This window comes from Dermacentor albipictus, chromosome 9, assembly GCF_038994185.2.
Source record: "Dermacentor albipictus isolate Rhodes 1998 colony chromosome 9, USDA_Dalb.pri_finalv2, whole genome shotgun sequence".
Classification (NCBI taxonomy): Eukaryota; Metazoa; Arthropoda; class Arachnida; order Ixodida; family Ixodidae; genus Dermacentor; species Dermacentor albipictus.
Window position 1 is genome coordinate 3,037,204 of NC_091829.1, and position 25,563 is coordinate 3,062,766.

The following is a 25,563-nucleotide window of genomic DNA, read 5'->3' on the forward strand; positions in this document are numbered from 1 at the left end:
TGCAAATTGAATACTAAGGAGTAGTGTTTATGCTAGTCAAAAAAATAATGGAAGGGAGGGGTTAGTAAAATGCACAGCAAATAAAATGTCTTCAAAAGAAATTGCAAATCAAGTCAGACATTCTCAAATACAAATAAAAAGGACATGAATACAGAAGCAAATATTTTCGAATATGAGCTATTTCTATCAATTGATAGCAAGCTCAGTGGTATGAGGCCCGAACTTTGTCACAATTGAGATTGTTTCTCAACAGCTCGTAAGTCAACCTTAACTGTCCTGACATACCCTCAGTCCGCAACGATGCCTCAGTACTATGTTTCATTGCTTGAAATAGTTTATTTGGTTTGGATGAGGAACATTTGCATCTCAGCATCAGTCAACACTGTTTTTTGAACTCAAAACGGCGGCAGCATGCTTCCTCTCCCGTTCATTCCCCAATGCGTAGGTCCTTTCTGTTTTTGTCCGCCTTCCGCCACTCATTCGCCCCATGGACCATTTCAAGCATCTTTTTGGTCAGATGCACAGTCCATGTTCGATTTTTCGAACTCCCTAGGGGTCGCGAAAATGTCCGAAAAATCGGCCGGTTGCAAAAAAATAAATCCACGTCATTTACTGCCCTTAAGGGCTCAATTTACAACATGCACACTCGAAAATGCTCTGCAGGCCTGTCGTTACACGTATTAGGCATATTGGTGCTCGTACTGCGACAGGAAATACCAGGTGCAGGCGTGTGTAATTAAGGAATACATACTGTGTCTCGGGACAACAGCCCCTTCACAACCTTATGCTTCACTGCAATACTTAAGTGTAGCTTCAAGTACAATTTCTGTACAGAGGCAAAGCTGACTTTCAGGAACCGGCATTATGCAACGCACTGCACTTTCCAAGCTTCTAAGCCAATCATGAGGCCCACAAAGGTGAGGTCTGTGGCATTGCTGACAGCAGCAAATTCTTTCAATGAAAAACACGGCACCCAACGGCAGGAAGCTTAATAGCGAACATCGAAGCAGCTAGGCATAGCATTGCCGCAGTGGTGGCTACGGCTGCCAGCGGATCTGCGTGCGAGAGCGCCGGTTCGAGGTGGCGAGGTAATCAAAATGGCAGCGGTGGTGGTTTTGATTAATGCCATTTTGGACCTGCAGACACGGTAAAACGTCCGGATAATTGGACGGCGAAGAGTTCCTGCATCCAAAATTTCATACGTTCTGATACATTGACTTATGGGGTACATGGTGGTGCCGCGAAGCCGTCCAAATTATCGGGAATCCGGAAAGTCGGTTCTTGACTGCACACTGGCAACTCCTCCAGCCGACAACAGGGCGTCAAAGATGATTAATTACAATTCCTGTCCGTTACTCGAGCCAGCATTACCGCAACTTTCGACCCTTTCAATAAAATTACAGCTAATTTTTCCTGATAGAGGCACAAATTCCCTGAGTTTTCCCTGAGTTTTTCCATACTACTCAACATCCCCGAGAATTCCCGGTTTTCCCGGTTGGTAGACACCCTGAAAAACATTAGATTACCTCCATGCAAAGTTTAATGCAACACTCCAGGAGCTTTCTTTGGACACAAATGCAGACACATTCAAGTAAGTTCTTAGCAAGAAATAGGACATCAACTTTAGGTCTGGCACCAATATGTTCCAATTCATAAGGCATCCAGTGTAGAATAAGCATTACTGCAAACTTGTAATGCTTGTCACATTCTCTACCACAGCTTGCCTTTTCCTGAGCGCCTTTCAAAACTTTAATGGAGTTAGCACATACTGATTTGGTCATTTAGTGTGAATAAAGGTATTCTGATGAATTATGAAAGTGTGAGGGTGACATCTCTTTCCTGACCATAAAAAGTGTGTGAATGTAAAACTGAGGGCATGCCAAATCAAGCAAAGTATATATGAGGACAATAAAAGACCTGCCAAGCACAAAGGCACAGCATTGAGGAGACCTCTCATAGTGGTGAATGCTATTTTTTTTTTTTTGCCAATTTCGAAAGCCAACTCCTTTACTCTAAATGTGTTAGCAGAGAAGAAAATCGCAATGACTTGCCTTTCTTCAGCTTCTTCTTCTTCTTCTTGCCGCCATCTGCCACATCTCGTTCCTTGCGACTTGCGTTAAGATACTTGTCGGATGAAATGAGACCTGAGCAGCGAGAACAGTGAGTGATGGATTCAGAGATTGTGCTCTCACAAAGCACAAGCCTTAATTTACTAATTTCTTGAAAAAACAGAATAAACACGAAACAAAGCTAATCCGGAAGCTACACTAGCACTGAAGCACAAACACCGGTGCAAGAGCGCATTATTAAAAAGCTTTACTGATTTTGAAAGCCGTTTAAGGGAGTACTAACATAAACATCTTGTCATGTGTGTGTGTGTGTGTGTGTGTGTGTGTGTGTGTGTGCGCGCGCGCGTTTATATATATATATATGTTGCTTTTTTAGGCAAGTGTCGTCTCCACAATTATGGCATGAAGCCTAAATTCCTCGAAACTGCCCCAAGTAATTATAAGTTCAGACCCTTGTTTACAACTCATTCAAAATGTGCACCAAGAGCAATGCAGCTTCGGATGTGAAAAAGGAAAATGATCACAACACTGAAAGCAGACGTAGCAGTCCATGGTATTACAAAGAACTTAGTCAGCCTGACGCAGTCGTTGGAAGGCCATACAATGACTGTGTTGCTAAAAGCTGCTAGATAGGCCTTTCCAATTATTCACTTTTCTTGGAAATGCGGGGGTGACATGTTTTTCCTTCTTGTCCTGTCAAGTGTTCAACGGACTCCGGTTTTGGCAGCACAACCATAGTGGGTGCATAAGCATAAGTGACGTCTGGTACCACGAGAACACCATATTTATTTTTTATTTTATTTATTTGATACCTGCTTCGCCTTTGCAGGCATTACAGCAGGGGGATACATAAAAATGAGCATCATATTTGAGACCAATAAAGAAACTAATTACACAAAGTGCGCTAAAAAGCATCATTTGACACATTTGATACAATCATAGGCAGAAGATTATTCCACTCTCTTATACATCTAACAAAAAATTAATAGCGGAAGACGTCACCTTTAAAGGAAAATTCATTTATTTTGAGACTGTGGTCCCTTCTTTGGGATATATAGGACGGCTCTTGAATGTACTTCTCCTTATTGATTCCAGTTTTAGAATGGTAGATATTATGGAAAAATTTCAACCTGAGGTTTCGTCTACAATCTGTCAATTCTTCCCATTTAAGTTTACGTTTGCTTTCTCTCATGCTAAGTTGACGATCCCAATTACCTAGAATGAATCGCACTGCCCTATTCTGTATTTTTTCAAGCGTATCGGCCAGCTCTTTGGTATACGGATCGCAGCAAACGCATGCGTACTCCAGCAATGAGCGCACATGAGTGAAATACAGTTGTTCTTTTAAATTAAATGGAAGTTCGCTGAAATTTCGTCTTAAGAAGCCTAAAACTCGTGCAGTCTTTACTTTGATGTGGTGAACGTGCTTAGTCCACCTCAAATCACTCGTAAAATAAACTCCTAGATATTTATATTCCCTGTCCGCGCTTAAAGTAGCGCTATTTATGGTATACGTATTCAACTGGCATGAATGTTTCCTCGTAAAGGTGACGTGAACACACTTTTTACCTTCAACGACATTTCTGAATGGGCATACCAGGATGATATTACATTCAAATCATGCTGCAGTGAACATTCAACGAGCAGGTTCCCGTAACGCACGTAATTGGGAACCTTGGGTCCCTCGAAGGCGATCACCACGGATCTGGTCTTGCCAATTCGTTTCGCCTGCAACGCCGTCGGGTTGTGCTTGTGCACCACTAGGTCTTGAATTTCACTAGGTCTTGAATGTTCACTGCACCGCAAGCAGATCGACGTCTGCTACCAGTGCGGCCGCGTCGGACACCGAATGGACGTGTGCCCCAATCCCCAAAATCGCATCTGCCGGGGGTGCGGCATCGCCAACCCGGACAAAGAGCACGCGTGTGTGCCCAAGTGCGGCCTGTGCGGCGGCAAGCATCTCACCGCCGACCGGGCCTGTAAGGCAAAATTCAAGACGCCGTACGTGATGCGGCGCCGGCGCTGGGAACGGCGCCGGGCCATCGACGACAGTAGCGAAGAAGATAGAGGTCCTGCAGGCCGTGCCCAACGCAGCACCTCTTCGCGGAGCCGTTCGAGAACGCCGGCCCGCAAGGGCAGCCACCAAAGCCGCCAACGATCGCGATCCCGTTCCCGGGATGGCCCGAACAGGGCCGACCAGGCGCCATCGGCTGGCTCCAAGGACGGCCGCCGCTGGGAGACGATGGGGAAAGGAGGCAGTCGTAGCTCGAGTGGAAGACGCCGGGGATCCCGTTCGAGGTCCCGGACCAGATCAAGAACCCGGGTCGAGTTCAACCAACGAGGGATACTCGCCGAGAAAAAGGTGGGCTGGACCAACAGGTCTTCCGTCGCTCTAGGGGACGACAGAGAGTTCCCACCCCTCAACCCTAACCCACCTGCCCCCTCTAGCCAAAACGCCGCAACACGCCAAGAGTGCGGCGAATGTACAGAACTTAAAAGACTAATCGAAAGGCAAAACGCCCAGATTCAGGAACAGAATGTGCAGATCAGAGCACTCATGAGTAAAATAGACGCGCTAGCTAGCGGCAGCTCAGCGACTAAATTAACCAAAACGAGCCCGGCACCCGAGGACGCCAACGAGAAACGCAAGGTGCCGCGGAGGGACCCCCTCTCGCCGCGCCTAGAGCGGAGAGGAGAGGCGCAGCCCATGCACCAAGCATTGAATGTTCAAGAAGCGATGGACGCTGAAACCACAGCTGACTGCAAGACGGCAGCAGCGGCACCGCAGCCGTCAAATCAACAACAGCAACCACCGCAAGAGGGCAAACTGGCAGCGATACTCGCAGCCATCAATCAAATTAACGAGAATCTCGACAATATGAATGCCAGGTTAGAGGTCTTCGAGGGTCAAATTAAGATCCTGTCAGTCAAGCACGAACGACTGGCGGCGAAGACAGCGACGATAACCGTGAAGAACAAGTTCGCAGCGCTAAGGAAAGAACGCGCCAATAAAGTCAAGGAATCGATCGCGTACAGGCGCGGTCGCATCAAAACGTCAAAGGAAGATGGCGCAGACGCCGAACAGTAAAAAGCAAATCCGCGGGGGGGAAACAACGATCATTTACCAATGGAATTGCAGGGGCATCCGCACCAAGGAAGCCGAGTTACAACTTCACTTAGATGGGCTCGACCAGAAACCGGATATTATCGCGTTACAAGAGACACACGGCAGACCCAGACTCCCGGGTTACATCACGTACACGGATCCGACGGAAGGCGGGACGGCGTTACTGGTGCGCACCAACATAGCAGCCACCCAGCACCTCACCGCGCAAAAGGGCTGCGAACACACGCTGGTCGAGGTTCACACAAGGACTATTGGCAGTGCCGGAAACCTGTTTGTGATGAGCGCATACTGCAGGCCGTCACAAAGGCAGTACGACTTTGAAACAACAGTGAGCCAGGCGAAGAGGTTGGCGGGAAACAGGCCGCTCCTGGTCCTAGGCGACTTCAACGCCCCTCACACTACATGGGGTTACAAATACCAATCTAAACGAGGCAAGGCTCTAGCAAAGGCAATGGAGGACCAAGAAATGGCGCTCCTCAATGAACCGGGCGTCGCCACCCGAAAGGGAAACAGCGTCAACAGGGACACCACCCCGGACCTGTCGTGGATGGCGGGCTCCCTAGAAGTGGCCTGGCGGAACGAAGACGTAGACCTGGGCTCCGACCACAGTATCATAAGTGTAACGATCAAGGGACCAAGGTACCGGGCAGCCCTCGGCAAAGCCCGGATCACCGACTGGGACCGAATGCGCAAGCACACGGACGAAGAAAACGAGACCTCCGGAGAAAACGCGGAGGAGGGCAGACATCAAACGTACGCAGAATGGGCGCGAGAACAAAAGATCGTGCTCGACAGATTTACTCAAGAAGTTGTGACAACGATGCAGACGCCCTTCGTCGACGCCAAACTAGCACACATGTGGGAGGCGCGGCACTCGCTCACGCGAAGATGGAAGCGTCAACGACGAAACAAGAAGCTCGTCAAACGCATCGCGCTCCTCAACAAACAGATCGCTGAATACGCAACCAAGCTGTGCCGAGAGAACTGGATGAGTACGTGCGACGGGCTGCAGGGAACGCTGTCGGCGCGCAAGACCTGGTGCCTGCTCAGACACCTGATCAACCCGTTGAGCAGCAAGACCGCAACCAACCGCAACCTCACCAAAGTTCTGAACGCTTACGATGGCAACGGCCAAAGGCTCATTGAAGACCTCAAGGCGATCTACCTCAAGACGGAGAGAGGGCGATTTCCGATACCGGAGGAGTACGGGGGACCGGAAAATCCGGCATTGGATGAACCGTTCACCATCACGGAGTTGTTAACAGCCATAGACGAGAGTAATAAGGCGAGCGCACCAGGAATGGACGCCATTACATACAAGCTGCTCAATAACATGAGTGATGCGGCGGCACGTGGGCTCCTGGGTCACATCAACAGAACCTGGGAAAGCTCGAAGTTGCCCGCAGAATGGAAAGAGGCCGAGGTACGGTTCATACCTAAACCCGGCAAACCTCTGACCATCGAGAACATGCGCCCCATCTCGCTCACGTCCTGTGTGGGCAAGGTCATGGAACGCATGGTTCTCAGAAGACTTCAAGCACACCTGGACGAGACAAATCAGATGCCGGCGACCATGTATGGATTCCGCCAGCACCTGAGCACCCAAGACGTCTTGATCCAATTACACGAATTGGTGATTAAAAAAGCAACGAGGCACGCGCCCCGGGGTATACTGGCTTTGGACCTCAAAGGGGCCTTTGACAACGTGTCCCACGCCAGCGTGCTCGAGAACCTGCGCAAGACGGGGTGTGGCCGCAAGACCTACGGTTATATCAAAGATTTCCTAACCAATAGAGCAACAACTATCCGGATAGGAAATGAACGGTCAGAGCCTGTGGAGCTCGGAGACAGGGGTACCCCACAGGGGTCTGTCCTGTCGCCTCTGCTTTTCAACCTAGCACTCCTGCCCCTGCCCGAACTACTCAATCAGATCGAGGGCGTGGACCACGCGTTCTATGCCGACGATATAACGGTGTGGACGAACCGCGCGGGTTCCGATGCCTGGGTGGAGGAAGCCCTGCAGAGAGCGGCAACGACCGTCCACGAGTATGCCAGGACCTGTGGCCTGAGCTGCGCTCCACAGAAATCGGAGCTGCTCATGGTACAGCCCGGAAGACCGAAGAAAGAGCCGCCGCCAAACATAATCATCACCATCGACGGCACAGAGATCAAACCAACGCAGCAGATCCGGATACTGGGCCTGCTGTTGTGCAGCGACGGCAAGGCGCACGCAGCCGTCAACAAAATCAAGACCACATCCGAGCAAGTCCTCAGCATGATCCGGAGAGTCACCAACCGGAACAGAGGAATCAAAGAAGAAGACGCACTGCGCCTGGTGCAGGCATTCGTCGTGTCACGCGTAACGTACTCCGCCCCGTACCTCCAGCTTGCGAAGGTGAACCGCGAAACGCTGAACACGACGATAAGGAAAGCAGTAAAACTCGCCATGGGCATCCCAGTCTACTCGTCAACGCAGAAGCTGCTGGAAATGGGTGCCCACAACACGGTGGAAGAGCTGGTGGAAGCACACCTATCCCACCAGAGGGTAAGGCTGAGCCGGACAGAGCACGGTCGGGCCGTCCTACGCAAGATAGGATGGCAAATTGAACAGCTACCGACAACGGAGCCGCTCCCCACAACGTGGAGAGACTTTATTAAGACCAAGCCCCTCCCCCGGAACATGCAGCCGGGGAGGAACAACGAGAGACGCTCTGCGCGGGCCAAGGCACTGGCTCGACAGCTGGAAGAGGACCCCGAGGTCCTCTACGCGGACGCCTCACTTCCCAAGCACGGAACCAGAGCAACGGCGGTCGTCACCACCATAGATAAACTTGTCACAGGCGCGTCGATACGGACGACGAATACAGCCGAAGCAGAAGAAGTGGCCGTGGCCCTCGCACTCGCACAACCGGGAGTGAGGACCGTTGTCACAGACTCCCAGACCGCCTACGCAAGCTACCGCAAGGGGAACATCTCTTCCGTGGCACTAGCGATCCTCAACAAATGCAAATCACCGGGGCGGGCCGTTGAGCTCGTGTGGGTCCCGGCTCACTCGCAAGTGGAAGGCAACGCACTCGCCGACCACTATGCCCGAGAACTATCGATCCGGGCCGAGGACGAGCCAGGGCTACCACACCCCGTGACAAGCTACAAAGACATCACGCAAATGTACAGAAGCGGCAGATGTAGGCTTCCCCGTCCGCATCCGCAACTCAACCGAATTCAGCAAACGATCGTGCGACGCATGCAAGCGGGGTCGCTAGCGCATCCAGTGCTCTTGCATAAGATGTTCCCAACAGAGCATGACACTTCATGCCCTTTTTGCAGACGGTCAAAAGGCACTCTAGCACACATCCTTGCAGAGTGCACTAAGCTCAAGAACCCCCCACCACCCCTACCCCCCACCCTCCCCAGCCCCAACCCCCCCGAGCGATGGGAGACCTTGTTGTCCAGCCCCGACCTACCGACGCAGCTCGCGCTGGCGGCTAGGGGCCAGGAACTGCTGGACACATATGGGACCTGAGAATAAGGTTCCACCCCATCTGGTGCAAGCGCGCACCACCCGTCACTAAGGGCTCAGCACAAAAGTTGATTCTCTCTCTCTCTCTCAAATCATGCTGCAGGTATTCTGAATCACGTTCATTCTCTATAATCCTGTAAACTACACAGTCACCTGCGAACATTCTGAACGAAGATTTGAGGCCAATAGTAATATCATTTATATACATCAAATTCCTGAGGTCACGGGAACATATCCGGAGGAACAACCGTTCAGAACTACGGACTGCTGTCTTAGAGAGAGATACTCGGCTATCCATGCAATAACCGATTCATTCAGTTTATAGCCTCGTAATTTACTAATAAGAAGGTCATGGGGAACAACATCGAACGCTTCTTTGAAGTCCAAGAAAATACAGTCAACTACTTTACGCTTATCTATTGCTAGAGCCAATTCATGCGTGAACTCAAAAAGCTGTGTTGAGCAAGAAAAACCTTGCCGAAAACCGTGTTGACTAGAATGCAGAAGATTATGTTCAACCAAATGTGTCATTATACAACTAAAAAGGACATGTTCAAATATTTTACATGGTATACTAGTCAACAACACCGGCCTGTAGTTCTCAACGTCATTTCCTGGCCCATTCTTATAGGTTTTAGCACCATGTATTTTTTTTTTAGTGTGCGAATATAAAATTTTCATTGTTAAAGTGAATTTGAATAATGAAAACCAAGTGCAAATCGAATCAAATCTCTTTTGAAAATTTTTTTTTGCAATTACTACTGCATTAGCAAAAGTGCAAATTTTCACCGCCAAAAGAACAAAAAGCAAATAATGTACAGGAAAATTATGCTTTGTGGTCAACAAAATTCTGTTGTACAACACTTTTGCTTGACAGTATCATAACTGCAGTTATTTAATGTTGCCATGAAGGAAGGATAGCTGCTTGAAATGTTCAGGGAGCAGCGACACTGTCTTGTAGGTCACCATTCTTTCACACAGTGAAAATAGCTGCTCTCCTTGGCACCGAAGTGTCTGGTATTGGCATATATCTCTTCACAAGCCCCGCCAACAGACAGCATGATGCTTATACCCCCCTCACATGTATCTACTCTTTAGTCACAATTTCAATCATGCACATATCTTTCAACCTGTGCTTGTGGCAATAAAAATTGCTGCCACAAGCAAGTGAAAATTTCTGTTGGTTGGTGAGCTTATATAAGCCTTTCCACATTGCTGACATAGAAGGACCCTCTTCAGAAGCTTTCGTCGTTGAAGACACATCTGGGTTCCTTGGTGTTGAAATTTCCCTTGCTTTTTCTAAAGCCAGGTTGCCATTGAAGCATCCTGGTAGTACTTAGAACGACAGTCTGAAAACATTGGCATGCTACTTTGTCAAATTTACAGTTTAGGAACCATATTTTTAGCCATTTAGCCAGATTGGTAGCAGACACAGAAGTTTCCACCAGGTGGCTGGTGTTGCCCAGCTGCATGAAGTGGCAGCACAGTGTGGGTACTTCAGTTGATAGTGTTGGCTAGCCAGAAGCACCAGCAGCGGCACCGTGACAGTGCCCTTTTTTAGTTTTGATCTGCTTCACTGCACCACAAATATGATTCACTGTAATGCAATCTGTATGCTTCGCCGCAGAGCTCCGCTGTATTGCGGCAAAGTTGACTTAAAAAACCGACAACAGCAATTTTGGGGGCTGCGAATATTCAAACATACAAGTGCCTTTCGAATTGAATCGAATACTAACTACATAATTTGAATCGAACATTCGAAGTTTCGAATGCTCGCACACCGCTACATATTTTTCTAAGTGACACCATGCTGCACTTTGTGCACGCTTTGAACTAATAGCATTAAAAGTAGCACTGAAAGCATTTGTACCACTCTTAAGGAACTGACGCTCCATAACCTAATTATACTACATCAATGGCGACCGAATAAAGCAATCAAAACAAAAGAATTTTCTGTCAGCGCTTTAAAGAGGCAGCATAAGGCCACAAAAGCACGAAATTGCTAAGGCAACTTATGTGTGAGCCAGAACAAGCCGTGGAGCGTAAATAAATAAAAGCCACAGTGCCCTCACCAGGTATGTGAAGAGGCACTGACAGATCAATCTCGGTCACAGGGATGTCATCCAAAGCTGCCCCTTGCAGGTGGCCATTGGCTGACTGAAATGCATGTCAACTCTAGCACACTGGTCCAGCACAAGTGAGAAAACAATCAAATTAACGCTGTTCTAAGCAAACACTTGCCTACAACTCTTCATCACAGCTAAAGCATTAATTCGTTCCATGCAAAACCATTGAATGGCTCATGAGGCGGAAAATCCAGCACTGGTGGCATGACCACACGACGGTACGAAAAGGCTATGGACTTTCGACTTTGGGTGGGAGTCGAACCCACGACCTTTGGTCAAGATAGAGTTAAGGCACCGACAACCCTTGGTGTTAAGGTGAAGTTAATTAGGATTGAAGTAATTAAGGCACTTGAACCCATGACCTTTGTTGGGAGACGAACCATTGACCGTTGGTGGGAGTCGAACCCACAACCTTGCGTTGCGGCATAATGTCGAACCATCAGGCGGTGGTCGCAATGCTTTAGCATTTATCCACGTAGGGATAACTAAGTGCCCCTTGAGCTTTTTGAATAATTTGGCTCTCAGAGATACTGTTATGCACAATGCAGCTACAAAGTAAACTCACTGTACAAGTTTAACTTAAAGGTTGTTGCCTTCTCGACAGATGTGCTCAGTCCCACTTTATGGCACGTCCTCACTGTTTCTGTCAATATTACTGATGTTCAAAGTTTCACTGCTTCACTGCCAATTGGAATACTAATATTGCTCTAAAATTGGTACGGAATTTTCTACTTACATGGAAGCCAATCCTGAACAGTCAATTTTACAGAGGATGCACTTAGTTTTGCATTTTACTCTTTCCTCATTTCCATTTGTAAAGCTCCCAGAAGCACTAGGCCTGTGATACAGTGGATTTGACAACCCAGAGCAACATGCAGGCTATGAGTGATGCGATACTGGGAGGCTCCAGATTCAATGTGTGACTCTTTTGCCTGCTTTTGCATCCACTCTTGTGTGGTTGTGGCAGCTACCAATCAAACCTTGTGCTCAGCAGCAGTGTGCATGAGTTCAAAGCAAGTTGCTGGCCACACAAAGACTGGGGCTTCACTGAAGCAAGTGCTTGAAGAAATGCAGATAACACAATAACTCAGTGCCAGTGTGTCTGCATACCCTGCTTTTGGGCATGGCCTTCAGGTAGTGAGGGTTGCTGGCCTGCTCTTGCCGACGGGCTTCTCTCATCTGCATTGCAAGAGGGCATGGAGTGAGGATTATCTTCGGCACCTGTCTGGTAAATCACAACCACCGCAGACTTTTTTATACCCACACAGTTTGATAACATTACAAGAGACAGCCCAATGGGAGTCAACATGAATTTGTCTATGATTGGGCATGGATGTGCAACAAAACTCCAGCATAGTGAAGCTGAAGGGGAAGCTAAAAATAATTTGTTTTGAAGGTTGTCCACCCTTATGGCCAACCTTGTCCACTGAGGATTGGCAAATATTAGTGGGTAAGCCAATGACAATAGAAAACCCACCACGGAAGAAATAAAGAGCACGTATGTGTTAACTTATTCTTTCTAGCATAAATCAATCGCTCGGCTTATCAGTATTTCAAGAGTGCGTCGGTAGAGCACTGCACTCCAATTTTCATAGAATGCTTGTCACTAGATGCAAATGGATGCTCCTATACCAAACAAGCATTCTAGAAGATCAGAGGCTTGCAGCACTTTGCCAGCACACTCAAAAAACACCGATAAGCCAAGCAATTGCCAAGAAAATGAGAACAGAATGCTAAGCCTTTAATTTGACTGCACATAAGTAGCTGTTTACTGTGGCATGCATAAGCTAGGCACTCAATGTGAAGAGCTGCCATTGTGACAGTACACACACACTATCCATCACACGATCATGTGGCCACCAACTGGGCAGGGCAAACCAAGTGGCTGAAAGGACTTGAAGGTCCCAACTCTAACCTCATGCAAGTCCCTAGTGGCATCACATACCACTACATGCCACCTTAACTGTAGCGATCTCACTGTTCTGTTTTAACCTCACAACATTTCCTTGTAGCAGTAAGTGTACTACATTTACAATTAGTTATTCCATAATGTATCTTGAGTGAATAAATAAATTACCGAAGTTTTCAACTATGCTTGTCACAAAATGTAGACAATGTTTGGCCAGTAACACTCGGCATGCACACTGCTGTTTATACAGTAAAACCTCATTAATTAAACCCTTGTTCAGGCTTGTCCTCTGGTCCCGGCACGCATATGCATTATTTCATGCAATCAAACTCTAATTAATATGGACTTATTTGGCTGCACATCAGTTAATTCACACAACTCTCGGAGCTCATCGAGCGTGGGGCGCTGCAAATGTGCGACACAGAAGAGCAAAAATGGCACTAGTGTCAAACCAGAATAAAAACGGCAGAGTCCGCATCGCCATAGACATCAGCAAAAATCAAACAGCACTGCATGAGCACTATAGCAACATTTATGTTTTTAAGCCTTTATTGTGTTTACCGCTGTGCATAACACCGCATCGACCGCATACCTTTGGAACCACAAGGTTGCCATCCATGATTGTGTCGATAGTGAGCGCATTTTCATCCGCAGTGGCTGAGGCAAACAGTAGTTACGTTTTGACTCTGTGCATGCATCGGCCGCATGCACGGTGGAAGGAAAAAAAGTTTGAAGTGTGAATTGCTGCGCCAGTTGGTTCATGTTTAAAACAATAAAAAAACCAGCGAAAACCAAGACGCAGGACCAGATGGAGGCACACACGCATACAGTTGCCGTCAATAAAAATGCCTCCACTAGGATATTGTCTGCCCTAAGATCCAAAGCATGGTACTTAACCACTACACTATGCCAGCAAATGTGCGACTGTGTGTGCGTGTACCTGCTTCCTTCTGGTCCTGCATCTTGGCTTTCGGCATTTTTTCTTTTTTTTTTCACTTTAAAGGAAAAAACTGAGGAGAGGCCCTACCCAGTCCAGCAGCAACGGCAATGTTGTCGGGGCACAATGGCGGTTTTGTTATGGTAGTGTATGCTAATGCATGTCCTGCCCCGTAGGTATCTTACCATGGCGAAGGCGTTGTGTGTGTAGGATTGTGCAAGTGTGTTTGTTCTACTGTGTTATCTATTGTCGGGTACAACTTTAGAGAAAAAAGGAGGCCTCACCCAGATAACCAAAGCGCGACAGCCGATTGCTGCCACAACTAAAATAGTGCCGCTGAAAAAAAACCATGCTTATAAAACATGCAATTCTAGGTATAAAGACTTTTGTATTTTGACGACTGGTTTGGTAGAGCTCTCGTGATTGGAATTCTACAGCACATGCCGGATCGCAAAAAAAACATAACCCTGTGCCTTCTACAATGCAGCGCATCGTCTGCTTTTTAGCTTTTGCATGTGTTTAAGTGTACACGGCACATTTGCTACTCATTTTCCGAGCTTAAAATGAATCACTTGCTACTTAACAAGTACTTAAAAAAACCAATGCATTTATTGAAACCATTACAAACCTGGGGCAAGAAGACAAACGAGGCAGAAAAGCTACGAAAAAGCTTCATTCACCGTTTCAAATAAATACTCGTGGTTTTAAACAGCATAAGATTTATACCTTTTTGGTTTTGTGTTATCCCAAACTTATTTTCAAGAATGTGATAGGTATTTTTTTTTTTCATTCCTTTTCAGGTTCTTTTTTTTTTTTTTTGCAAGCCTGCCGTCTCACCAGTTCGCATAGTGTAGAGTCAGCAACACTCCTTGCAATCTTTCGCTGTCGGATCATGGCTCAGAATAAACGCACCTGGCACAAATGGTGCATCATAAGCTCACAGTAATATTTCTGGCTTGATAGACCCAGTAACAAATGCAGGACACTTGTTACTCCCATCCATGTTGGCACACAAAACTACAGGGAGGCGCAGCTTGCTGTTTTTGTCGCCATTACACGTCTCCTTTGAGCGGATGTGTCTTGGACAGCAACATCTGGAAGAACAGACCTGTTTCATCGCCATTATATACGCCAGTGTCAACGTAGCTGTCGTGGATGCGAGGCAGCGTTTCCTCCACCCACTAACGCTTCGCCTCCAAGTAAAGTGAAGCTCCCTCACCGGCGAAGCCTTTGTAAACAATGTCGTGCCTGTCTTTGAAGTGCTGTACCAAGCTGCCACCTGGCTGGAAGTCCACACTGTCAATGAGTAGGGCGAACTACTTCGCCTTTGTGGGCAGAATTGACACACTGATGGAAATGTTCATAGCACGGGCACCAAGAAACAACTTGTAGAGGGCCTCTGCCACCACCTTAAAGGCACCATGTCAAATGTGTTTGCGCTGTCTACCGAGCAGTTTTCTCTCTCGAACTTCTCTACCGAGCGGAGGATTGTCGACACTGTCGGTTGCAATAGTCTGTACTTCACCACGTTATGAACTTTTATGCGAAGCATATTACGAGGGCTCAACCCAGCTCCTCAGGCGCGGCGGTGACCATGAAATCACGTGACACCGTGACGTCACGACAGAGGAGAAGTGGCTTTGGCTCAACTCTTGCAAGACGGGCTGGGTGGGAATCGAACCAGGGTCTCCGGAGTGTGGGACGGAGACGCTACCACTGAGCCACGAGTACAACGCTTCAAAGCGGTACAAAAGCGCCTCTAGTGAATGCGGTGTTGCCTTAGAAACGCGCTGTTTCTAAGGCGTGCGTCTCTTGCTCAGGCGCACATTTCGTTGCCGCGCCGAACGCTGCTTTGCTCGACGCTCACCGCGTCTAATGCGGGGCGCGTAGTCGCTGCCCTGTAGCCCATTGTCTTACACCCCTTGGCGGGTCGACGGGAACGCTGTCGCGTTCCACTCTTGAAGGCGAAGAAGTAATGCATGAGTTGTTTCTTCGTCTAGCCGAACCAAATATAGCCAAGCAACAGCAGTTCACCAGGCTAAACAGTGGTTCAACAACTAAAATAAAGGCTAGTATGCTTCGCATCCTGGGCTTAACCTTACCTAAGCCACAGCCATTTTTTTTACCATCTTTGTAATCCCTCACGATACTGCATTAAGTCTCCACATCTATAGCAGTGAGCTTTCTCCTCACTGGCAACATTGTGCATTGCCGATGATCAGCAGGCAGATCAGCCATCTTCCGTTTTGGCGGGAATTCAAATGAGGCAGAGAAACGATGTGGCCAGGAACGACATCAACATAACAAACAAAGACGAGCATGAGCGACTTAATCCGTTGGCAGAACTGCACAGAATGAGGGGCCAGCAAGCAATGTGGGAGCAGCATCGTCAGCGCAGTTGGCACAGCATAGAACTATGGGCGCAGCCCATTTGTGTTCATAAAGGTGCAAGGGCAAAGGAAGACAAGTATGCAAGGCTGGTGATGTAGAGAAGGCTGGAAAACAGGTTTCATTGTATGAATGCACAGTGGCTGTTGGGGCAGTGGGTGAGAGTGCAGTAGCTCGAATTTCACTTTCTTTTTTTCTTTGCATGGATTATGTATTCCATCACATTTTGGCACGAACACCCAAAAGCCAGAATTCGTTATAACCAATAATATGGCATGGGGGCATTCTAGTAAGCTGGTTATTTCACCACAGACACATACAAAAGTTGACAATACAGCAGCTTCTCATTGTTATTAACCTATATATTGCTAAAACCGGTATTGTTGTAAGTGGGTTCAACAGTACGCGCGCAACCTTTGACTCTGCCAATTAGGCTGGCAAGTTAGGCTGGCGATGCGCAAATTCAGTTTGGCGAAAGACTTTTGCGGTAGTTGCCGGCACGCCACCTGCGGACTAAACCTTGGCCTTTGGCCTCTAGTCTGTAGGCTGTTCCACATGCTGTGATTTTCACTCAGCAACACAGTGATTTCTGTCGTGTGTCTGCGACTGCCGCAATCGTCACAGTGATCAGTGCAATTTCAGGCAAGCTGACAAGTGCCGTTCAAAACTGGGCTTTTCAGCTGACGTCTACATTACAATGTGTTTTGCCTGCATCTCCGCAGTTGAGCACTAAGTAGTCATAAATTTAAAATGCTTTTATTAATGACCAGAAAGCATACTACAGTCAAACTCGTTTGTAACGCACTCAATAGTTCCGCGAAAAGTGGCCATTATATTTATTTGGAGTTCATTATATGTGGACTCGCCCTTAAGAAGGCTCACAAATTACCCTACTGAAGCTGGCATCAGCAGTTACAATTCAGCAGCACATAGGTCTGCAAAACAGAATTTCAGTGCCAGTTTTGTTCCCGGTCCGTTTCCACACCTAGCTGCAAATTTCCGTTACAAACATCCATCGAAAGAACAAAATGCGGCCTTGTTTAGCTATTTTGAAATGGCACCCAGTTCTGATTGCCTGTAATTTCGAAACTGCAAGCACAACCAACTTTTTTTATACAGGAGCTTGTGATATTGTTACAAGCACAGGGAAAAGGGGTTTATTTAAGTTTGCGAGAGCAGGAACAGCAGGCTATGAACAGCAGGAATGGCCACTGCACAGTCTTCATTCTCCTCTTCCCTTCTATTCTTGATCCACTCGTCCCTTTTACGCATTCGGTCGCAACATACCTCATCTCGCAGACAAAGCTCGCTGGGTGAGTCAACTAGCTTGTCGTGGCATGCATGATTTCAACCTTGTGACATGTGCGACTTGTGCCCTAGCAGAACGTCTACCAGTGTTCGTGAGGCACGCGAGAGTATAGTTCACATCGCTGACTTTGTCGATGACAACATAAGGTCCATCGTAGTTTGTCAGCAGCTTTTAGCACAAAACGCGCTTCCTTGTGGGAGTCCAAAGCCAAATGAGATCACCAGAGTGATATGTAACAGGCCGATGTCGCGCGTCGTAGCGGGCTTTGGAGTTTTCTTGCGATGCCAAAGTCTGCAGACGCGTAAGTCTCCAAGCCTCTTCAGCGAGGCATAGCGTATCAGCGACCACAGGATTGTCATGGTGGTAAAAAGGGAGGACAGTGTCGAGCGTATACCGGGGCGGCCAAGCATATCGAAGCAAGAAGGGGCTGTAGCCGGTTGTCTCATGTTTGGCAGTGTTGTAGGTGTAAGTAATAAATGGTAGAACTTCATCCCAATTCTTATGATCAGACGCAACATACATGGAAAGCATATTGGTGATTGTTCGACTAGTGCGCTCAGTGACACGGATGATACAGCATTGAGTGCCCGAGGTGCGAGTTACATAAACGCACAAGCTCTTCCACGATATCTGCCGTGAATTGACATCCCTGGTCGCTTATAACAACACCAGGCGGTCCATGTCGTAGAACAATAATGTGAAGTAAGAAGAGCGACACTTCGGTGGCAGTGGCTGATGGTATAGCTGCCATCTCGCAATAGCGTGTGAAATAGTCGGCGCAGACAATTATCCAGCGGTTCCCCTCAGATGACTGAGGAAAAGGTCCTAACAGATCAATGCCAACTTGCTGAAAGGGTGAGCTGGGAGACGGCATAGGTTGAAGGAAACCAGATGGGGCAGTGGTTGGGTGTTTCCAACGTTGGCACTGTACGCAGCTGGCAACATACAACTCAACCGAATGTCGCATCTGGGGCCAGTAAAAGCATTCTTGAATGTCATAAAGGGTGCACACAGTGCCTAAGTGACCGGAGGTAGAGTCATCGTGCATAGCCTGAAGGATTGCTGGCCAGAGACGCTACAGCACCACTAGAAGGAAGCGTGCACCCGTGCTTGTGTCTGTCACGTACACAGTAGCTGCTTGTTGCACTTGAATGGGCAGAAGTGAAGAGTGGCTCCAATTTGGTGTCTGTTCATCGTTCTGCTTTGAACGCATCAATATCTGGAAAAGCGGATGTCACAGAAGCGACTAGACTATCAAAATCGTCTCCGTCGCAGTCCGTCGTGGTAAGCAGCATACGGGAAAGGCAGTCTGCGTCAGCATGTTTTCGGCCACTCTTGTAGGAAACAGTGAAGTTATATTCCTGCAAGCTGCAACCGTGACAGAACTTCGTAATGACGAAGCATCTTGACGATTTTGTGATTAAATTACGTACGTTATTCTGAAATATTAATCTGAAATTCGTAGTACTGAAAGTTTTTACATTGAAAATACAGTCAAACCTCGATATATCGAACACGGATATATCGAATTATTGCATATATCGAACAATTTCTATATCACATGGAAAATCGCATGCATTTTTAATTCTTTATTTCGAACGGGGCCGGATGTAAAATGGATATATCGAACTCCGCCGCCCCAGACCAAGTGTGCTCTGTTGACAGGAGGCGAGCTTTTCCGCAACACTCCCGAAGATAGCGGCGGCGCGATCGGCGTTCCAGACTGCTGCGTACTACAGCCACCCACATCGGTTGCGCCGAGGGCGTCATTTGAACGTAGCGGCGTACACACGCGGCGGCTTGGAGCCAGCACGGCCGCCTCGATCACGCGCGCACCTATGCCCGCACGGCGGGGCAAGCCGCCTCGACCACGCGCGCACGGCGGGGGCAAGCCCCGCCGTGCGCGCGTGATCGAGGCGGCCGTGGAGCCAGTTGGAGCGCTTTGTCGGTGCTGAGCCACACAGCATGTGCATTGAGGACTTCGTTGGCGGTGCCGACAGCACCGGAACAGTGGCGGAGTTAACAGACGTGGAGATCGCGGCAGAAGTGACTGCTCAGCGGCCAAACGAAGACGCTGCCGAGGCTGATCTAGCAAGCGCTGATGTTGCCCCGCTCCCGACTGCAACTGAGGCTGTAGCTGCTTTGGCCATTGTACGCCGCTACTGCGGCGCAATAGAAGGCACTGGACTGTCTCTTGTGGACCGTTTGGACTATGTTGAGGACGCCGTGGTCAAGCACGCGGTTGCCAATATGAAGCAGGCTACGCTGCTTCAGTACTTTCAGCGAACTAAATAAATACTTTGTTTGAAGCTTTATGTGAGTATCTATTGCGCTACGATTGGTTCATTGATTGATTTGCGCTAGTTTTTGGCGCGTTTTCTACGTGATTTTATATATCGAATTCTGGCTATATCGAACTATTTTGCGATCACCGCGCTGTTCGATATATCGAGGTTCGACTGTATAGGCATTTTGGCGGGTATCTAAAAAGATTGGTAAATCTGAAAAGTTCGTCAATATGGTGTTCAGAGTAACGAAATTTTATGGTACTGGTTTCCTTGTTTATTGTAACAAAAGAGGCGTGAATGCACTGAGAGCTGGGTTCAATCTTGGGCATCACTCTGATGGAAATTACATCGTCGCTGACGCATGTGAAAGCTGGCAGTGGTACTCGTTAACGACACGCGTGGCAGAAAAATTTTTTCGCTTGAATCGCTGCATGTGAAGCAGCCATGTAGCGTGTGATCTCATGCCCAATCACAGAAGCGGTTTACAGGTCTGAACACATTGGAGGACAACTTGCCATGGCAAACTGCTGCGCGGCTGGCAGCGAATTTGTGTCACAGCCGTACGATGCAGCTAGGCAACACAGCAGCGCTTTATCAGTATCCAGCAGTGAAAGTTGCTGTTTGATGTGGAGTTGACCAAAATATTAGCTGCTGCCATACAATATTTTTAAGGGTGTGAAATCGTCTCGCCAACAAATGAGAGAGATAGACGAAAAATTGAATAGCAGAAGAAATGTTCACAGCCACCATGTCTGCAACATCGTGCACATTATGTTAGAAAAATTTAATGAGGCACAATATAGCGTCCGAAACTTGCAGGACAAGAGCATGGGGTCTGGCTCAGTGCCCGCGCAATCTCTCATTGCTGGCTGAAAAGCAATGCTGTCCAGCTGCCAAATCTACCTGCATGTAGTGAGGTGGAACGTGTCGAAGATAGACAACAGCACAAGGATGAAACAGCAATACGATCCAGGCTTAAGTGTCAGAAGCTCGACTCTGTGCATGATGAAGTTACCGCAGCTGCTGGTCCATGCCATGCCACTTTCAATGGTGCGGAGAAGTGGCGCTTGAGGACTAAATTCCATTTTCGAAAGCCCGAGCAACCCTTTTGACGCAGGGCGGGCACGGATTTCTCGTATTTTGCTGAAATGTAGCAGGATTTAGCAGAATTCACCTCTCAGCACAGTTCGGGGCGATTGGCACAGTGGTAGCATCACTGTTGGTGCAAGCGTGTCACTTCACATCGAGACAAAGAATGCAGGAACTTTTACACTCCACCTCCATCAAGCAAGCATGCCCATCTGCTAGGTCACCCCGCTGGCCACGCTGCAGGGCCTTCCTGAAACTGTGCTCATTGCACGAAGCAGTGCCATCCTGGACAAGATAGGAATCGGGGTACAGCCCTACACTGCCAAGGCTGAGACTAGAATATACACCAAGTGATGCCCAGCTGTAGTATCACTTGAAACCGCAAATTATTGCTGCTTCCTACGATGCATAAAGCCTTTGCTGTTGCCCACGGCCAACACAATGTTACAAATTACGAGTTATGAATTAGTAAAATGTCCTACTCAGGGTTACCAATTCTTAGACAACCGATTGTACCCTAGCCAGCAAGAATGTCAGCTAGCATTTGTTTTGTTTCAGCGGGACCTGCTTTGCTCTCAATGTATGTGCATGTACGCTTAACATGTTCCACAAAGGTGTGTGCAACAAGAACAGAGTAAAAACCAAAATTAGCTATTCAGATTCACATTTTCCTTGATTCTGCAACACTCAATCTACCATACATGCTGCATCAAGTTTGTGGTGTCAAAATTCTGATGGAAGTGCAGGAAAGTTAATGCAAAACTCATAGTTGTGTTTTCAATATGCTGGAGTGAAGTTTCCAATTGGATAGTTTAGTAAGCCAATGACTAAATAATGAATTATTAAGGTAACTAGGATATAAGTGAAAAACATTTCTTTTTGCTACAAAGGGCCAAGAATAAATGTGAACAATTTGTTCCAATTTTCCTTGATGTGGAACTGTGTTTGGGCATTACAGGGTTAAATAAGAAATTTTAGATGATGCACCACTGTCCATCTAAAGCATGCTTGTTTAGTCTTTACATGACACAATGCTCCAAAGGCACTGTGCATTTAAAGGTGTGCGATGAGCAGAAGATAGACAAACCAGACCTAACTTGATTGACTGACCAATTAAAAAGCCAACTGAGTGATTGGGTTTAGCGTCCTATGAGATTCCGATTCATTTTGACTGCACAAAGTGCTTTAGCGCACACCCAATGCTTGGTACTGGATTGCCATCACACTGAAATGCGCCTACCACATACAGGAGTTGAATAACCAACCTTACAGCACTATACACTATCATATTTACAACACCATCATCATCATCATCATACAGCAACACCAACATACATCTCCCTCACATGCCAACCATGCACAGAAGGAGGTTGTCACGCCAAGATGGAAAACCAAACATATTGTTCTTCTTTTCCACCAAAAAACATGCGCTGATGGGAATCGCCATTTTCAAAACGTTCTTATAACTGACGCTCCCCATTTTCAATATATACACTAGTGGATTTCCTTTAGTTGTAAGTAGCTTATATTCTTGTTTTCACATAGTACTTATTTGTGTTCCCATGCTCAGCTATTTCTGTTTTTTGTATATTTGTTTGTATATCTTGTTTTTACATTTTGCGCGTGCCTGGTCCCCTCTGTAATGCTGTTAGGCCCCCAAGGGTAATAATAAATGAAATGAAATTAGAGACCATGAAACCAAATGGTTACAATATGCAAAAACAGGGTTCATCAGCGTCGGCTGTAGAATGCATTGGCAAAACTTACATTCTCCAGTTCTTCATTGGTAGGCTCATACTTTTTTTCTGCGAAGTGGGACATTGCTGCACTCCTGAAATCAACAAAGCTGTGCTGTACTAACAGAATACTAAATCACGGAGTGAAAGTGCTTTGAAGTGCGCAGAACCAACAACTCTGTGTTGTCAAAACACTGGCCCAGAACAGAGGCATCTCTGTACCTTGTTTATCACTAGTTTCTTTAATACTACCTAACTGCCATATTCTAACTGCCTTTCTGTCTAGACACATAGATCACCTCTTCAAAACTTTCATGGCATGGATTTATTAATAGAAACAACCACCTCACTGACAGAGTTTTAGTGCAAGCAAACAAGGAACACAAAAAGATGCAGATAACGTGGTTCACTAAGTTCGACAGTTCATTTTCAGGAAAACCACTTATACATAACATGTGTTTATTAATTAAATTACAAAATTCAACTGTGTGGTTCAACGTACCGTAACTGAACAGTGGACTATAAGGGAAGTCATAGTAGAAAGCACCGAATCAATTTTGACCACCTGGGTTTTTTTTTAATTGCTACCAAAGCACAATACATGAGCATTTTTTTTATTTTGTGAAAAGCCAACAAACTGCCTCGCAAATGAAAGCGAATGCAAGCGAAGAGAAAAAAGTTGTTCACAGCCACTATCCTTGGAAGACTCTATAACAGCCTCTTGTTCTTGACACTGTCCGTAGGCGCACATTGGCCTCTTTTTCAAGCTTCGAGTAATCCTTTACAAGACTAACTTTGGAGTCCCTCTGCGGGTGCGAAAGTGTCATGACCCGGTTGCATGCATGTGCACGGACGGTGGATGGAAAAGGAGAGGCGGGGGGGGCGTGGCGTCGCGTGAACTTGCCGTGACCCTCCACCAGATTTCCTAATTTTGTATAATGTTTTACAGGCGGGAAATCACACCAAACCTTACAATGAAGTGCATTAGTACAAGCACTTGGGATAGTTGGTGCATGAACTTAAAAAGTACGGGTCTTTGGAGGAGTAGAAGTTGCGCATGCGGCGGTTGTTTTTATGCGGCAATGTACTTTTCGAGGTGTTATCAATGCGCATGTTTTGGGAGGAGTTGAAGATGCGCATGCATCAGAGGTTATGTGCGGCAATGTGAATTCCAACAAAGTACAGTTGAAAGTCCAGCAACCATCCGCGTCTAACACCTTTTCCTTGTGTGCGGGTCTTTTATGTTTCGCTGGTACCCCCATTTCTAGTTCTGACAATGAGATGGCGCAGATGGCACGTGCCCTTTACCATAGGCACTGGCTAGGTGCAGAGCAGTGATCGTGTCACATGGTGCATGGTCCTTTCATCTGCCATGCAGACTGGCCTTACAATAACCCATCAGCCGTAAAGCTGCGATACCCATTGTCTTTTGGAAAACAAAAACTGAAAAGCAAAATTTTCTATGCAATAAATAAAACAGTGCCGCAAAACACAGGTCTGTTATTAAATTGAGAACCTCATTGGTATTCAGCACAACAGAACACTACAAGTTCATTAGTTTCAGAGGAAGAAAAACCACGATTCCATTCAACAAAAATTGTATTGAAAGAAAAAATCAGTTTCACCACAAGGGCAAAGCAATGAATGTGACGACAACATTAGAATATTACACGAAGTGTAAGACTCGTAGCTGTAGTGGCAGTATGAATTTATGTGAACATAGTCTGCCTAAGTAAAAGCGAGCTGTTGTACTAAGGACCCTCTTATTAAATCCTGCAATCTGGCAATTTCATTTATAATTCTTAATTAAAGCCAACCTCTTTCTTAGCGACTTTACCACCACTTTTCCGTATCAGGTATATTTCAAACCTCTTTCCTGGGCCAATACCGCAGACAGTGCCCAGCCACACCAATAACATTACATCATTTTAACGTCTGAGCCATGTTACTGTTTCACACTTCTCATATTTCAGTCTGAGAATATTTAAGATAAATGACATGCGCTGTCAGTGTTTTGTTTCATGAAGTTTGTTTGTGATCTGCTTTTTGAGTAATATTTTGTCAAGAATGTAAGACTTGTTAAGAGCAGCTTTAGTGATCAAATGTTGTGGCAATATAACCCGCATATACGCATGTGATGTAGCATAGCATGGCATATATACCATGTATACATAGCTCAATATATATGAAACCTCACAGCAACGCAGATGGCGAAAATTCACTTGGAGTGTCCATATAGTTGTTATCGCAATAAAAAATTATTTTCGAGACCTTCATATACTAGAACTCAGCCGCAATCAGTGCTGGTACGCTAATTTCATGTTCCACTTAACGAGAGTGAACTACAGTAAATTTCTCAGCAAGCGCCCCCCTAAAGCAAGTCGAAAATATCGTCAAAGTGTGGCAACGACAAAATTCAAGACGGCAACGACAAAATTTTCCCGCAAGAAAAAAGATATGCAGTGGGCATGGATTAAAAATTTTATTCGACATGAACTTTATTAAACCAAACATTTGTTAGTGCTGTTCATCACTCTCAAAACAAGTTGAGTTCAGCTGCAGTGCATCCCTGCCAACAGCAGACAGTGAACCGCGGCTTGCCCATGCTTCCATCGCTGCTGACAGCTGCGCAAGTATCAGCTTGTTTTCATCTTCATGCGAAATTAATGCAAGGAGAGGGTTATAAGCGGCACCAATGGTAACAAAACATTGCTGCTTGGGAGCTTTGGCGGTTCGTTCTGAAGCGCCGTTTGCTACAGATTCGAGGCGAGCCGGAAAAGGCTTAGTGACGATATCGGCAGTGAGCAATCAGCAACGATGAGCTCAGCCGTGACCACCCCTCTGTCACTGAGTGCCCCCATCGCTGTGCAGCCGGGAGATCCTCTGTACTGTGTGAGGCAGATCTCTCCTTTAGCCAGCAAGACCGCTGTTGGCCGTTGGTCCACGAACTCCAAATGGCGTGCGACAAGTTGCGATGTCGCTAACGGGGACGCGCCTTAGAAAAAAATAAAAGGCACGGAAACTTCTTTTTGTGAACTGGATGTGGTAGGCCAATGTTGCCTGGA

At 46.9% G+C, this 25,563-nt stretch overlaps 1 protein-coding gene across 5 annotated transcripts in view; it reads right to left on the reverse strand.

Moving 5' to 3' along the window:
* g (adaptor-related protein complex 3, delta 1 subunit-like garnet) overlaps nt 1–25,563 on the reverse strand; it is a 354,723-nt gene that overhangs the window by 168,259 nt on the left and 160,901 nt on the right. For all 5 annotated transcript variants that reach the window (XM_070524729.1, XM_065441037.2, XM_065441036.2 and 2 more), the window contains 4 exons: nt 22,530–22,593; nt 11,953–12,021; nt 10,789–10,873; nt 2,052–2,144 (listed from right to left, as the gene is read on the reverse strand). In XM_070524729.1, coding sequence (XP_070380830.1) covers nt 2,052–2,144; nt 10,789–10,873; nt 11,953–12,021; nt 22,530–22,593 — 311 coding nt within the window. The remainder of the gene's footprint in view (nt 1–2,051; nt 2,145–10,788; nt 10,874–11,952; nt 12,022–22,529; nt 22,594–25,563) is intronic.